This window comes from Eucalyptus grandis, chromosome 7, assembly GCF_016545825.1.
Source record: "Eucalyptus grandis isolate ANBG69807.140 chromosome 7, ASM1654582v1, whole genome shotgun sequence".
NCBI classification, from domain to species: Eukaryota; Viridiplantae; Streptophyta; class Magnoliopsida; order Myrtales; family Myrtaceae; genus Eucalyptus; species Eucalyptus grandis.
The window spans coordinates 59,654,030-59,666,634 of NC_052618.1; the positions used below are offsets into that span (position 1 = coordinate 59,654,030).

General features: G+C 39.5%; 2 protein-coding genes and 2 pseudogenes across 2 annotated transcripts; 2 read left to right on the forward strand and 2 right to left on the reverse strand.

The window, feature by feature from the left end:
- The window catches only part of LOC120296257, a 42,659-nt pseudogene that overhangs the window by 10,416 nt on the left and 19,638 nt on the right, over positions 1 to 12,605 (forward strand).
- Positions 334 to 4,702, reverse strand: LOC104454624 (notchless protein homolog). The gene is made up of 11 exons (XM_039317999.1): positions 4,691 to 4,702; positions 3,653 to 3,799; positions 3,199 to 3,253; positions 2,653 to 2,715; positions 2,091 to 2,140; positions 1,667 to 1,804; positions 1,203 to 1,345; positions 1,074 to 1,126; positions 716 to 855; positions 510 to 566; positions 334 to 417 (listed from the first exon to the last, which is right to left on the reverse strand). Exons 1-11 carry the CDS (start codon positions 4,700 to 4,702, stop codon positions 334 to 336), a joined length of 942 nt encoding a protein of 313 aa, XP_039173933.1.
- LOC120296258 (receptor-like protein EIX2) lies at positions 4,699 to 7,807 on the reverse strand. The gene is given in 2 exon segments (XM_039318000.1): positions 4,699 to 6,268; positions 6,270 to 7,807. Coding segments are annotated over 2 exon segments (3,108 nt in total).
- On the forward strand, positions 10,092 to 12,253 carry LOC120295469 (annotated as a pseudogene).

The window sequence follows — 12,605 nt, forward strand, 5'->3', positions numbered from 1 at the left end:
ATATGACCAAAAAATTGGTGACTCATGATACTCAATCAACAGACCATTGAACAGTGTTTCTGAGCTTAACAAAACCTTGTTAAATAATAGCTGGATCATAAGTAGACAATGCGTACTGGCTGCGATTGCCATCCTGATGCAAGAGAGCTTTACACGACCAAATTGCATCTGAACTTGCAGCACCTAATAGTTGAGCGTGCACTTTCTGTCTTCAGACGTAATATGTGTTATCAAACAATCGATTCTTCACTTCTGATGAAAGCATCTGAACTGCCATCTCATTTCATTTGCATATGTAATGGTCTGACAGGCCTTTGTATAACTCCCAATGCATTATCCCATCCATAGCTTCAGCACCTTATCTTTACCACCAGAAGCAACATTCTCACCATCTGGATTCCAATCGACCGCAAAAATCTTCTCACGAGAGCACGTGCTAAAGTAAGCAAGTGGTGGTCCATGATAGACAAACTTAAAACTTGTCTGATGACCATGTTAAGGGAACAAACCTCATCCGCATGACCCGGAAGATCTTGTTTCAACTTTTTCATGCGAATATCCCAGATCTAAAAGCAAGCCAAATATCGAGCAAACATTTAAGCATTCAAATCAGGCAAAAATTCATAATAATCATAACCGGTAAAAAGGGCAGACTCCACATGCTATTGACATTTACAAATAGTTCAAACAGACTTAAAACAACAAGCAAGAGTACATCACTCAAGCTTCCATACGTACTCTGCGTTACAATATCCTCATCACCATATCTCGCAAAATAAGCAGACCTAACATTGTCCAATGGTTCAAAAAATAACTTTAAATAGGCCAGTGAGATCTCAGTGAAAACAAGTTGCACTAGAACTCAGCAACAACCAGGGTGGAAAATCCTCATTGCTTGCATCATAAATAAACTAATTTCCTGTAACACATTGATATTTTTTTCACAGATAATATTACATGCTCTCCTGTTACAATTCTAAGTGACCACACTTGATCTCTCTTAAAGCTGGCCCATGACACACGTAAGTACTTTATGGAAATCATTCAAACGCTATATGCTTTGTGCAACTCACCTTCAGGGTAGTCTTTGCTCCCACTTAAAAGAAGTCTACCATCCGCAGACCAACTGTGCATTGTGTAAATCAGGATTAGAAATCATTCTTGAATGGATAAGACGTGCAAATTTTGAAAATATCTCAAACCTTATCTGATGTACAGGCCCGACATGCCCACTGAATGCAGCAACAAACTTCCCAATAATACCATTCCACAACTTCACAGATCTATCAAGCGAAGCACTAGCAACCCTTTGCCCATCCAGTGAAAAGTAGACACGATGCACGAGCTGCAAACAAAAAGCATAATTTCCCGCATTTACACCTAAGACAGTTCAACAAGGATCTAAAGTACTAGCCTCAAGAAAATATTAGGAGGATGTCTCATCCATTGAACCAGTGCCACCAGGACCACAATGTGGGGTACGTCCTTATTTAGCATCATTATGGCAATTGATAGTATATAATGGAACACAAACAGTCTTCTAAATACAGTAAAGACTTAGGGAATCAATCACACAGCAAAAGTAGGCAGCTGTCAAATCAATCTCCCTCCCTCCCCCCCTCCTCCCTCCTCCCTCCTTTCCCCTCACACGCGCGCGCACACATACCTGTTGGTGATCGGTCATTCGTGTTTTTGGATGCTTACCAACTGAAGGTTCCCACCAAAACATAGTAAAATCATCAGATCCAGAGACCAATTTTTCGGGAGCATTGCCTTTCATTTTCTTGCAACTTTCTAATGCAACCTATGTTCATCACCAAAATACAAAAGTTCATATAACACTTACCAGAAAGTAGATAACAGATGTGCATAGACCCAAAGGCAGAGAATCACCACAAGGGGGCAGAACATGCACAGAGCCAAAAGACATGTGCTGACTAATGCATACTAGGTTGTAAGGAAATGATGTCCAGAGAGAAATAACCAATGCATACTAAGTTGCATGAGTAAATCAATGTGCAGAGAGAAATAAATGTTTGATTTATTGCCTCATGATATAAAGATGATTCCACATAATAACAGTTACCTACTTGCTTCATTTCTTCAGAAGATGAATACTGTTTTCCAGTGTGATCAAAAGCTACAGTTCGAAGAACAGACTCAGCACTCAGAGCAGGGAGTTAACCCAGCGTCCATGATCCTACAACAAAATTTTTACAGAAATAAGGATGATTGTGAAAAAAAGAAGAGAGGGATCTAGCAGCAACTTAGATTAAGAATGCGGACTTGGCAGTAGAAACTAAGAAAAAACAAACACGCGAGCCATGAAAACTAAACTCTAAAGCTAAATATGCAATTCATATCTCAGAGACATCAAAAAATGGCGGTATTTCATTCATAACGTCAATATCTCCCAAGAACTATACAATGAAAACATTCAAGGACATGATATCGCCAATAGCTAGGCTGAATAATATGCCCAATTAGTATGGGGTAGGTCACTAGGTGCCAAACTGCCTCCTGGCACCAAAGAGATTGAGTGAATGCAGCTACTCCAAAGGCACAAATAAATATAAAGCTCTTGTGGCGAAGAAGAAGACAGGCATGCAATAACCCTGCAATCTGTATAACAAACTTTAAAAAAGATGTTACCTTCAATTCCCTTATCAGCTTCCCCTGGGAGTTTCTCAGACATTAATTGTACAGTCCTGGGAGCTGCAAGAAATTTAAAATAATTACTTCACCAGGTAACAAGTAGTAGAAGCAGCAGCATTTTGGCAAAGTCCAAGGATAGTAGCTTGAAAGCAGAATTTACAAGTCCTCGCTTAATCTTAGGCCCATTAGAAGTATGATTTAGTCAAGAAAACTTCATGTTATTCTTTTGTTGTTCATGTAGCACGGCACTAGCATATGGACATTAATACATCACAAAGTGATTAAATATTTATCTCAGTGTTGAATTGCCTCTCTTGTTCCAACTTGTCAGTGGGACAGCTATTAAGGGTTGGCGGATTGAGTCCTTCCATCGAGTATTTAGTTTGCAGCCTCGGTGATATTCATTTCCGAACAACATGAAAACTGTCGCCAACAACGTGAATTAGGATTTGGTAATTCGTGATTTTAAGGTTCAAAACATTTAACCAACACGGGCATTAAAAGTAGCAGGAGGGCTTACATTTAGGAAGTACAAAACCGAACCAGCCAATGAACTTCCAATAGCCAAAAGCGCCAAGAAGTGGAAGTCGAAGATCACCTGCTCAGCAATGGAGAGACTACTCTCTGAACATAGATGCACTAATAAAGGCAATCAATACGAAAGAACACACCGGTCATGAAAGCAGAAATAAAGAGCCGCATCCAATAAGGAATTAAAATCAAGCACAGCTCATTACAAGTCCATTGCAATAAGCTTTTGCAGTTGAAACGACCTTCGATTCATCAGGACCCTCCGGCAATTGAGCATATACACTCAGTATGTAAAACAGGCTCTCAAACATCCAAACCCACCAAACCCAAATCATCGAAGCTTTTTCTAATTCTCCGTAGCTGAGCATAAACAAACTTCCCACAACTCAGGAGCAACAATTGTTCAAAGGAAGAGCAAGCGATCGAGCGAACGGACAAGCTAAAGAACTGGGTCGGTTCGGCTCACTTTTTCGATGGTCGATTCGGCGGCCTGAACGAAACCGACGAGGGGACTGCTGTTGGGACCAGCGAGTGCGTAGTCCGGTGCTCTGGCGGAAGACAAGACGGTCCCGATCGGGATGGAGAAGGCCACGTCCTTTCCATGGCGATTGGCCTGGAGTTTGCAGTCGTACGGACAGAGACACGGGGGATGCAGAGACCGAAGAGAAGAGAGCCATCGGACACAGACGCACGATCAGACACAGAGACAGAGAGACAGATATTTTTCATTCATTATGGCGGGTAACCGTTAATTTACAACGGTGGAGATCGCATCAGGATGCGCACTGGGCTTTTACTGGCAAAAGTACCAAGTGCAACTGAAGTCTGCAGACATTTATACGTGCCTATCAAAATTAGTTGCAGCCGGCTTCTCATCCGATTGTCAAATAATTTTACTGCTCCCTTTATAAACTTACTTACGTGAATTGCACGGAAATGTAAAGAGATGTCAATACTTTTCCGAATCTATATAACTAAAATTAGTCGGTATCTAATCAGACAAATGTCTATAAGTCGGTCATATTGAGATTAGTAATATTGAATGAAAGTCATTGACTTCAAGGCTTTGGTAAATCATAATCGAACAAAAATCACTAACATCATCAAAATATTTTATAATCTTGCGAGTATAAATTTTTTTTAGTAAATGACTGAAATTAATTAGAATATTAACGTGACATATGCCGGTGCACCGATCAGATTGAAGTCAATAATTTCTTATATAGATCAACAACTTCCGTAACGTTGATAACCCATGAATCTTAGATACTTGTCAAAACTTCTTGTTGATTACTGACATGTGATTGGGTAAGCAAAAATGCACTTTTTGTTGATATTTGACATACACATCTCTGTTGCTTTGGATACAGTTCTATAGACAGATAAAGAAAATATAGTAATACAGCACATGGTAGTTCATTATTTCTTGGCATGACCCTGAAAGTGGATGCTTGACCTGATCGAGGGTTCGAGTTTTCCAAAATAAGGATTGAAAGCCATTTACCTCTAGCCTCATCGCCTATTTCTTAGAAGCTTCGCCCTCCTGTTTCCAATCGGCAACCACCTTCTGGCAATTCTATCTATAAAATCGAAGTATGAGTTTGCCCAAGAACCTTTGATGTGCAAGACCACAGTTGGAACTAAGATACCGGCAGCATATCCAAGGCCGACGCTCAAGTAAAACCACTGATCAATGAACTCATCATCACCGCGACTGTCCTCGATTGTCTCTCGTTTGTCAGGTTCATCGGCTGGACACGTGACATTGAGAGGAGCACCGCAGAGTCCCGAGTTTCCATAGTATGAAGAAGGGTCGAATGTCGTCATTTGTTGTGTGTAAGGAATCTTTCCCGATAAGTTATTATCGGATAAGTTTAGATCACTCAAAAATGACAGCGATGGCATGCTTTGAGGGATTATACCAAAAAGCCTGTTGCTTGAAAGATCAAGGGATAACAGTTGGCTCATGCTCGAAATGCTCTCAGGAATTTCACCACCAATGCCGTTTCTTGATAAGTTCAGAATGAGTAATCCAGCCAGTGTAGTCATTTCTTTTGGAAATTCTCCACCTAAATTATTTCCGGAGATATCTATGCTAGTGACAAGGGAAAGAGTCTTGGTGTACAGTTGGCGCTGGCTTTGCATGGTCACTCGGCAGTTCTCTTGATAGTATGTGCCTCCGTAGTTCCCGTAAAATAGGTACTCGATTCTAGCTTGCCCTTCCACCATTGCTTTAAGATCTCCAAAGCTTGAAGGAATGTTACCTGTCAAATTGTTTTCTGCAAGATCCAGCACTTGCAATGAGCTTAAACTTGAGAGCTCATGAGGAATTTCTCCAGAAAATGCAGTGGACCTCAAACTTAAAATTCTTAAATTGATGAAACCCTCCGCCATCCATGCAGGTATGGTGCCGTTCAATTGGTTGTTGCCAATATCTAGCGTTTCTAAGCTGGACAGATTCTTGAATGAAGATGGAAGGTCTCCCGAGAGCTTGTTGTTGCTGAGGTGCAAAGACTGAAGCCCTTGTAATTGGCCCAAAGACGCGGGTATCAATCCAGATAAAGAATTGTTTTGCAGGTCGAGTACCTCTAGGCTTGAGCAGTTCCCTATGCTTGGAGGAATGCTTCCACTTAATTTGTTGTTTGCTAAGTTGATGACCAGAAGCCATTGCATTTCTCCTATAGATTCTGGGAGCCCACCTATTATTCTGTTAGATGAAAGGGAGAGGAAGATCAAATTTGGCATGTACTTGCCTAAATTTTGTGGAATGCCACCTGAAAATTGGTTGTTAGAGAGGTCTAACAATTCAAAGTCAGAAATGGGAAGAGGGAACGGTCCTCGAAAAAGGTTAGAGCTGAGATCAACAAGCGCAAGAGGAGATGCTGGCAACGGATTAGGTAATTGGCCCTGCAACAGATTTAGAGATATGTTGAGGAGAGAGAGATTCGAAGAAATGTCCCAAAACCAACTTGGCACAGGCCCCGAAATGCTGGCATTTGAAAAATCAAGATAGTTGATCTCATTTTCATGTCTAAGCCAAGCGGGGAAAGACGGACCGATCTGGCACGATCCCATGCCAAGACTGGACTTGGAACGGAGGCATCCAGTCGGCACTGACATTTAAAGTGAAAGAGTTGGATGAGAGATCTAAGGTCTTCATTTTGCGTAGATTTGCAAAATGTTCTTCAGATAGTGTACCTGACAAATGGTTGAAAGACACGTCGAGAACATCCAACTCAGAAAGCTGTCCCAGATCAACGGGAAGAGTCCCATTCAATCGGTTCCTACCAAGGTCCAAAACGGTGAGGTTCTTCAGAGTCCCAAGAGAAGAAGGAATCGGCCCTTCAAGCAAGTTATAGTCAAGGGTTAGTTCCTCAAGGTTTTTAAGTTGGCCCATCCAACTTGGCAGATAACCCCTCAACCAATTGTCGTTCAATCTCAAGTACCTCAAATTAGGCAAAGAACTCTGGGAATAACAAGTTTCAGATCCCCTCTGCAAAATTTCTGGCAAACTACTTGTCAAGTTGTTGTTGGATAAATCAAAATTAACTAAACTACAAAGCGAACCGATGGAGCTCGGTATTCCTCCCTGAAACAGATTCCAAGAAAGGTCAAAATTACTGAGAGTGGTTATTTTCCCAATGGAAGTGGGAAGTATTCCGTGTATTTTATTATCAGCCAAATCCATGACTTCTATCCTTTTCCATGATCCTTGGAACAACTGAGTGCAACTTGCTGAGAGATTATTGTTTCCAGATAAAATTAGGATTTGCAAGTGCGGTAGCTCGCCTAGACCAAGAGGGATCCTTCCATATAGACCATTGTAACTCATGTCAACACTAACAAGGCTGCTTACATTCAGAAGCCATTGAGGGAACTCTGAATCGAAACTGTTGAAGCTAAGGTCTAGAACAGCGAGTGAAGTGAAGTTCACCAAACCAGGTGATGATATTGAACCAGATAACCGACAATCGGACAGATGCAACCCCGACAATGATGGAAACCCGTTTAGCACACTGATCCACGTGGAACTGACCATTGAGAGGTTCACTCCATCAAGCGCAAGATATTTCAAAGAACCAAGACCAGAAATCCACCCGAGATTATTAGTACTTAACCGCTGAAAGGGAGTAGAAAGATTAAGATACTGCAAGTTTGACAAATTTCCTAGATTTGGAGGAATTGCACCACGAAACCTGGCAATTGACAGGTTCAGGTACTGTAGGTTCTCCAAAGAACCAACAAATGCAGGAATTGGTACGCCATCAAAGTTATTTGAGCTCAAGTCCAAGAATCTCAGAGACTTGAGTCGCGCTAATGAAGGTCTAATTTCTCCACGCAGTTTCCAATAAGTATACATACTAGAGTAGCCACGAAGATCAATGCTTATCACCCCTCTAGTCCTCTCATCACAGCCTATTCCTTGCCACCAGCAACAATTGCTTCCTTGCCATGAGGACAGGCGATTATAAGGATCTTGAAGGCCATTATTGAAGTCAATTAGAGCTTCTCTATCAGACTCTGAGCAATTCCTAGCAGGGATATTGCCGTCACAAGCCGATAGCCATGCTAAAATGGAGATAGAGACTAGTATAATGCAAAGGGATGAATCTCTCGCCATCTTGATCAAAAGATGTAAAACTGAAGGTAGCATTACAAGGACTAGTAACCCGGGACTAGTTTGTTTCAAATATTGCTTGAAAAGTCAAGTGGGATCAGTGGGATAATCACGAGATGTCCAAAGAAAGTTAAAGAGATGTGGACTGATTTGGTCTTTGTGAGTAAAATATTCAAGCATGGAGTATAAAAGGGTTCAGTGACTTGAAAAACTAAGGGTTAATTCCTTGAAAAACCTCAAACTAGTACACTTATAATAAATTTACCTCAAATTAATTTGTTGATCACAAAAAGTCCCAAATTGGTACACTTGTGACAAATTTACCTTAAATGACCAAAAAAATCCCAAACTAGTATTTACTCTAAACTAATTTGTTTGATTGCCAAAAATCTCAAGCTAATACATTTGTGATAAATATACCTTCCGTTAGATTGAATCAATATTGTAAAAACCACAAAAATAATACAATTGTAATAAACAAAAAGTAAATCCCACATTGGTACACTAGTTAACTAACACATATCATCTAACTTAACAAAAAGTAAATTTATTATAAGTATACCAATTTAAAGTAAAATTGTCAAAGGTGCATCAATTTACGGTTTTAGGTGGACTGACTAAGTCTTTGCAAGTAAAATATGGTGTGGAGTATAAAAAGGTTCAATAACTTGAAAAATTAACAGCATCTAATGTATTTAATTCATTGTTTGGTTTTGGAATCAAAGAGACGGCATTCATGAATTCATGTCATCTCATTTTCGTATCAACATCAGATCTTATTTATGATATTATGCCATCTTATGCGTTGATCTCATTTCTCAACTACTGCATCAAGTCAGCTTTTGGAATTGCCCTTCTTCTTTACCAACAGCAAAAAGAATTTCTTGATGGGCACACTTCCCGTAAGAAAAAAAAAATCATCTTAAATCCAGTTATCTTCATTGATGCCAAACATGAGTGCACGACTTGGAGAACTGAATAGTCGTGGAAAAGAAAAGAAAGAGATTTAGAGAATGGTGGGAGTCTGAAATTGATTTGAAATTTTCTCGCCCATGTATCTATAAATTATTGAAACAATTACAACTTTTAAAATCATTTAAACATTGACAATTAAACAATTACAACTTTTGAAATAAACCACATAAACATTGACAATTGAACTCAAATAAGTGTTAGTAATTTTGTGTAAGGTTTTAGTAGCTTGGGACCTTTATTAATTGGTAAGTTGCAAAAATAAGCGTTGATAAATCATTGGAACTGTTGGTAGCTGCGTAACAATTGAATAATCATTAGTAACCATGTCAGCTAAAAGTTAATGATTTCACAGAAGAATTAGGTGATTTTTCATTGGAGTCGGTAACTTTAACATGCTGATATCCACAAATAAATGTTGATGAAGTCTTAAGATAGGTGGTGATTTCGAATATCATTAGATGAACATCAATAGTTCAATAAAATAAGCATTAGTAAAGCCAAAAGCATATGGTAACCTCATCCATGAAAATGCGTTAAATCATTGGCAATAATATCGGTAATTTGCTATCATGTAATCTTAATTCAATGGTAACTCTAATAAATTATAATTGGTAAATTCTTAGAACAATTAAAAAGTTAATAAACGAGAGTTGGAAATTTTTTTAACAAAATTAGTAAATTTAATACGTTGGTCAGGCATGTAAATAACATGAGTAATCTACACAAATAGTTTGTAATTTAAAACAGTCAAATTACTGACGGTCCTTTCCCAAAATTGTTACTAACTAAAAGCCAAATTACTATTGTACTTTCATATAACAGTGGGTAATTTATTAACATGATACAGGTTAAATAAGATGCCAGTCAGTTTAGTTGCTAATGGGTTTGACATTTAACAAAACTTAAAATGAATTAGTGGCACCGAATAATGTTCTGTATATTCATACACGGAGCGCTGATAATCTGATTGTTGGGTCTTAGCTATGTAACCCTTCTTGAGCTTGTGGTTTGAGGGTCTTCACAGATGAGGGCAGATGTGGAACTGCTTGAAAATGCGCATATAGTTCCAACGACTAATGTCCAGAACCAGACACTATAAAATATCATGGACAGCTTTCCTCAGCAAAAGATGCTCCAAGTCTGGCCGAGACCAGTCATCTAGAATCGACAGACGCAATAAGTTAATTAACTTTTGTGGTGCATCTACATAACAATCCAACTACCAAGAAAGTCTACCATTCCGTGAAGCTTCCCATGAGAGGTCAGAGCACAGTGCCATAGCTCAGGCAGGGGGAGAGAGAGAGAGAGAGAGATGAAGGTGGTGTGTGTGACCAGAGCATGAGGCTATATGGCGTCATAGTAAGTGAAACTCCTGCTCCAAAGTGGCTACACCATCAAAGCAACCGTTCGTGACCCGAGTCAGTTCAAGACCCTTGATTACATTCATGCATGACATCGTTTATGGCTTCACCAGTCCATATCATTACAAGAAGTTGTTCTAATTTACATGTAACAGGTGATACAAAGAAGACTGTGCATCTGCTTGCTCTAGATGGAGCCAAGGAGAGACTTCATCTTTGCAAGGCAGACCTACTGGAAGTAGGATCTTTTGAGTCCATTGTCGATGGATGTAATGGTGTCTTCCACACTGCATCACCTGTGCTTCTCACCCCCAAAGACCCCAAGGTTCTTTTGCTCTTTCAAAGGCTTGTGTCATGGTCTCTCAAATGTTCTTTTTTCCCTTGTTTCTTTGGAAACACGAGGTAGAAATTAGCGCTTAAAAATTGTGTTGCCAAACCAGTGGTTTTTTAAATTGTATATCGTTTTGGCCATAGCAATTAAATGCAGAAGTTGTAATAGTCTACATATACGGGACAAAGTAGGAGCCAATTTCAAACTATTAACAAGAATTCAATGGCAAAATAGAAAGCTTCAACTCAAGGTTTCTGCGAGGGCAAGAAATCTAACTCTTCAGCACAATGCATTTATCGATATTGCGGTTTCTCCATCTCTATATATGTGCTTGACTTCAATAAGTTCAGTAGTTCATACTTGTCTTTCCGTGTCTCAGATGGAGCTGATAGATCCTGCAGGGAGGGGAATAATTGATGTTCTTTCTTCTTGTGCCGAAGTCCCTACAATCAAGAGAGTGGCGATAACATCTTCTATGGCTTCAGTTGCATTTAATGGAAAGACTTTGACTCCTGATGTGACATTAGTTGAGACTTGGTTTTCTGATCCAGTAATCTGTCAATATCAGAGGTAATTATACGTGACATTCTAAATTCACCTAAGTCGTCAGAACATGCCATTTTTCACCTTTCTTGCATCATCAATTAAATCTTAGAAAATGTCAGAAATGCAGAACGTTTTCCATTTTTGTTTTCCTTGGATGAACTACATAAAAAAAAATTCTACTCAGATTTGGATCTGTCGCAAGTTCTTCCTAGTAACTTTAGACCATCACAGAGGAGCTAGCATGCATCAACTACTCAAATTGATTTCATTGTGCACTTCTTGCTTTTCTGTTTCAGCTTTGGTACCCAGTTCGAAAACCTTAGCTGAAGAGCCAGCATGGAGATTTGGAAGAGAGAAGGGGATCGATTTGTTCACGATGCATCCTGGGTTTGTCATAGGTCCCCTGCTACAATCTTCGTTTAATCTCAGCACAGAAATGTTTCTCAATCTCATAAATGGTAATCACAAGTAACTGATAAATTTATTATATTGTTTATTCTGATGAGATTAGGATTGTTATAAGTAATTCCGTAAATAGTACTTTTACACGATTTGTGCTCAGTAATTTGTCCTCAACTTAACAAGCAAATGTCAAGAGGATATATATGTTGATTCATTTTATAATGGACAAAAGATACGCAGGATGGAACTTATTAAACTGATACAGACGGTGATACATGTGATGGAATTTAATTCAATGAAATACACAAATTTATTGGAACCATCTTTATAACAAGAGGAGACTTACAAGTGAAGTTGTTCCCATCTGATGCTGAGATATTTGCTGCAGGAACTCACCCTCTTCCTGACGCAAACTATAGATTTGTTGACGTAAGAGACGCTGCACGTGCACACATTCATGCCTTTGAGTCCCCTTCCGCTAAAGGCAGGTATTGTCTTGTTCACAAAGTCGTGCATTCTGACGATGCTTTCAAGATTTTTCAAAAGCCTTCTGTGCCAACCTATAAAATATCAAATGACAAAGCCAGAAGTCTGGGCATCCGCTTCACTCCTCTGGAGGTGAGTTTTAAGGACACTGTGGAGAGCTTGAAAGAGAAGGGTTTCTTCAAGGACTGATGCTGCAACAGGCAACTAAAAGAATAAAAACCATGCCAAAGTCGATTAGATGGGCATTTTCTGCTGTAATACACTAATGACAGAGTTTTCTTCGGGTGATCAAAAGTTTTCTAATTTCTCACAGAATATGTACAATGCCACCTGAAGCTTACTGATGCAGCCATTTTCATTGTCAGACAAATGTTTGGTTGTTATCAGTTTTGAGTAACTTGAAATCCAGGAGTTCACGTTTGCATGGTAGTGAAACTCCAGCCTCCTGTGTCAAAGGGAAAAAAAGACAAAATGGCAATAAAGCCAATGAGTTTAACAACCAAAATTCTACGTGTAGTAGTCAATTACAGTAAATTCTGCCCTGCTATCCCAGGGCAAAATGCCAATCCAATTAAGCAACCACCGCCACAGCACGCACCTTCCCCTGGTTCAAGAAAACAGCGAGCAGGGAGATCTTCTCAAGTCTCTCCATAGGCTCATAGCCTCTCAATGACAACATTACAGCGATATGAAATGAAAT

Coding starts and splice junctions, on each gene's coding strand:
- LOC104454624 (XM_039317999.1), bottom strand. Junction 1,805..2,090: donor CTTCTGAAGAAATGAAGCAA/GTAGGTAACTGT, acceptor TGATGAACATAG/GTTGCATTAGAAAGTTGCAA. Junction 1,127..1,202: donor GGGCCTGTACATCAGATAAG/GTTTGAGATATT, acceptor CACAATGCACAG/TTGGTCTGCGGATGGTAGAC.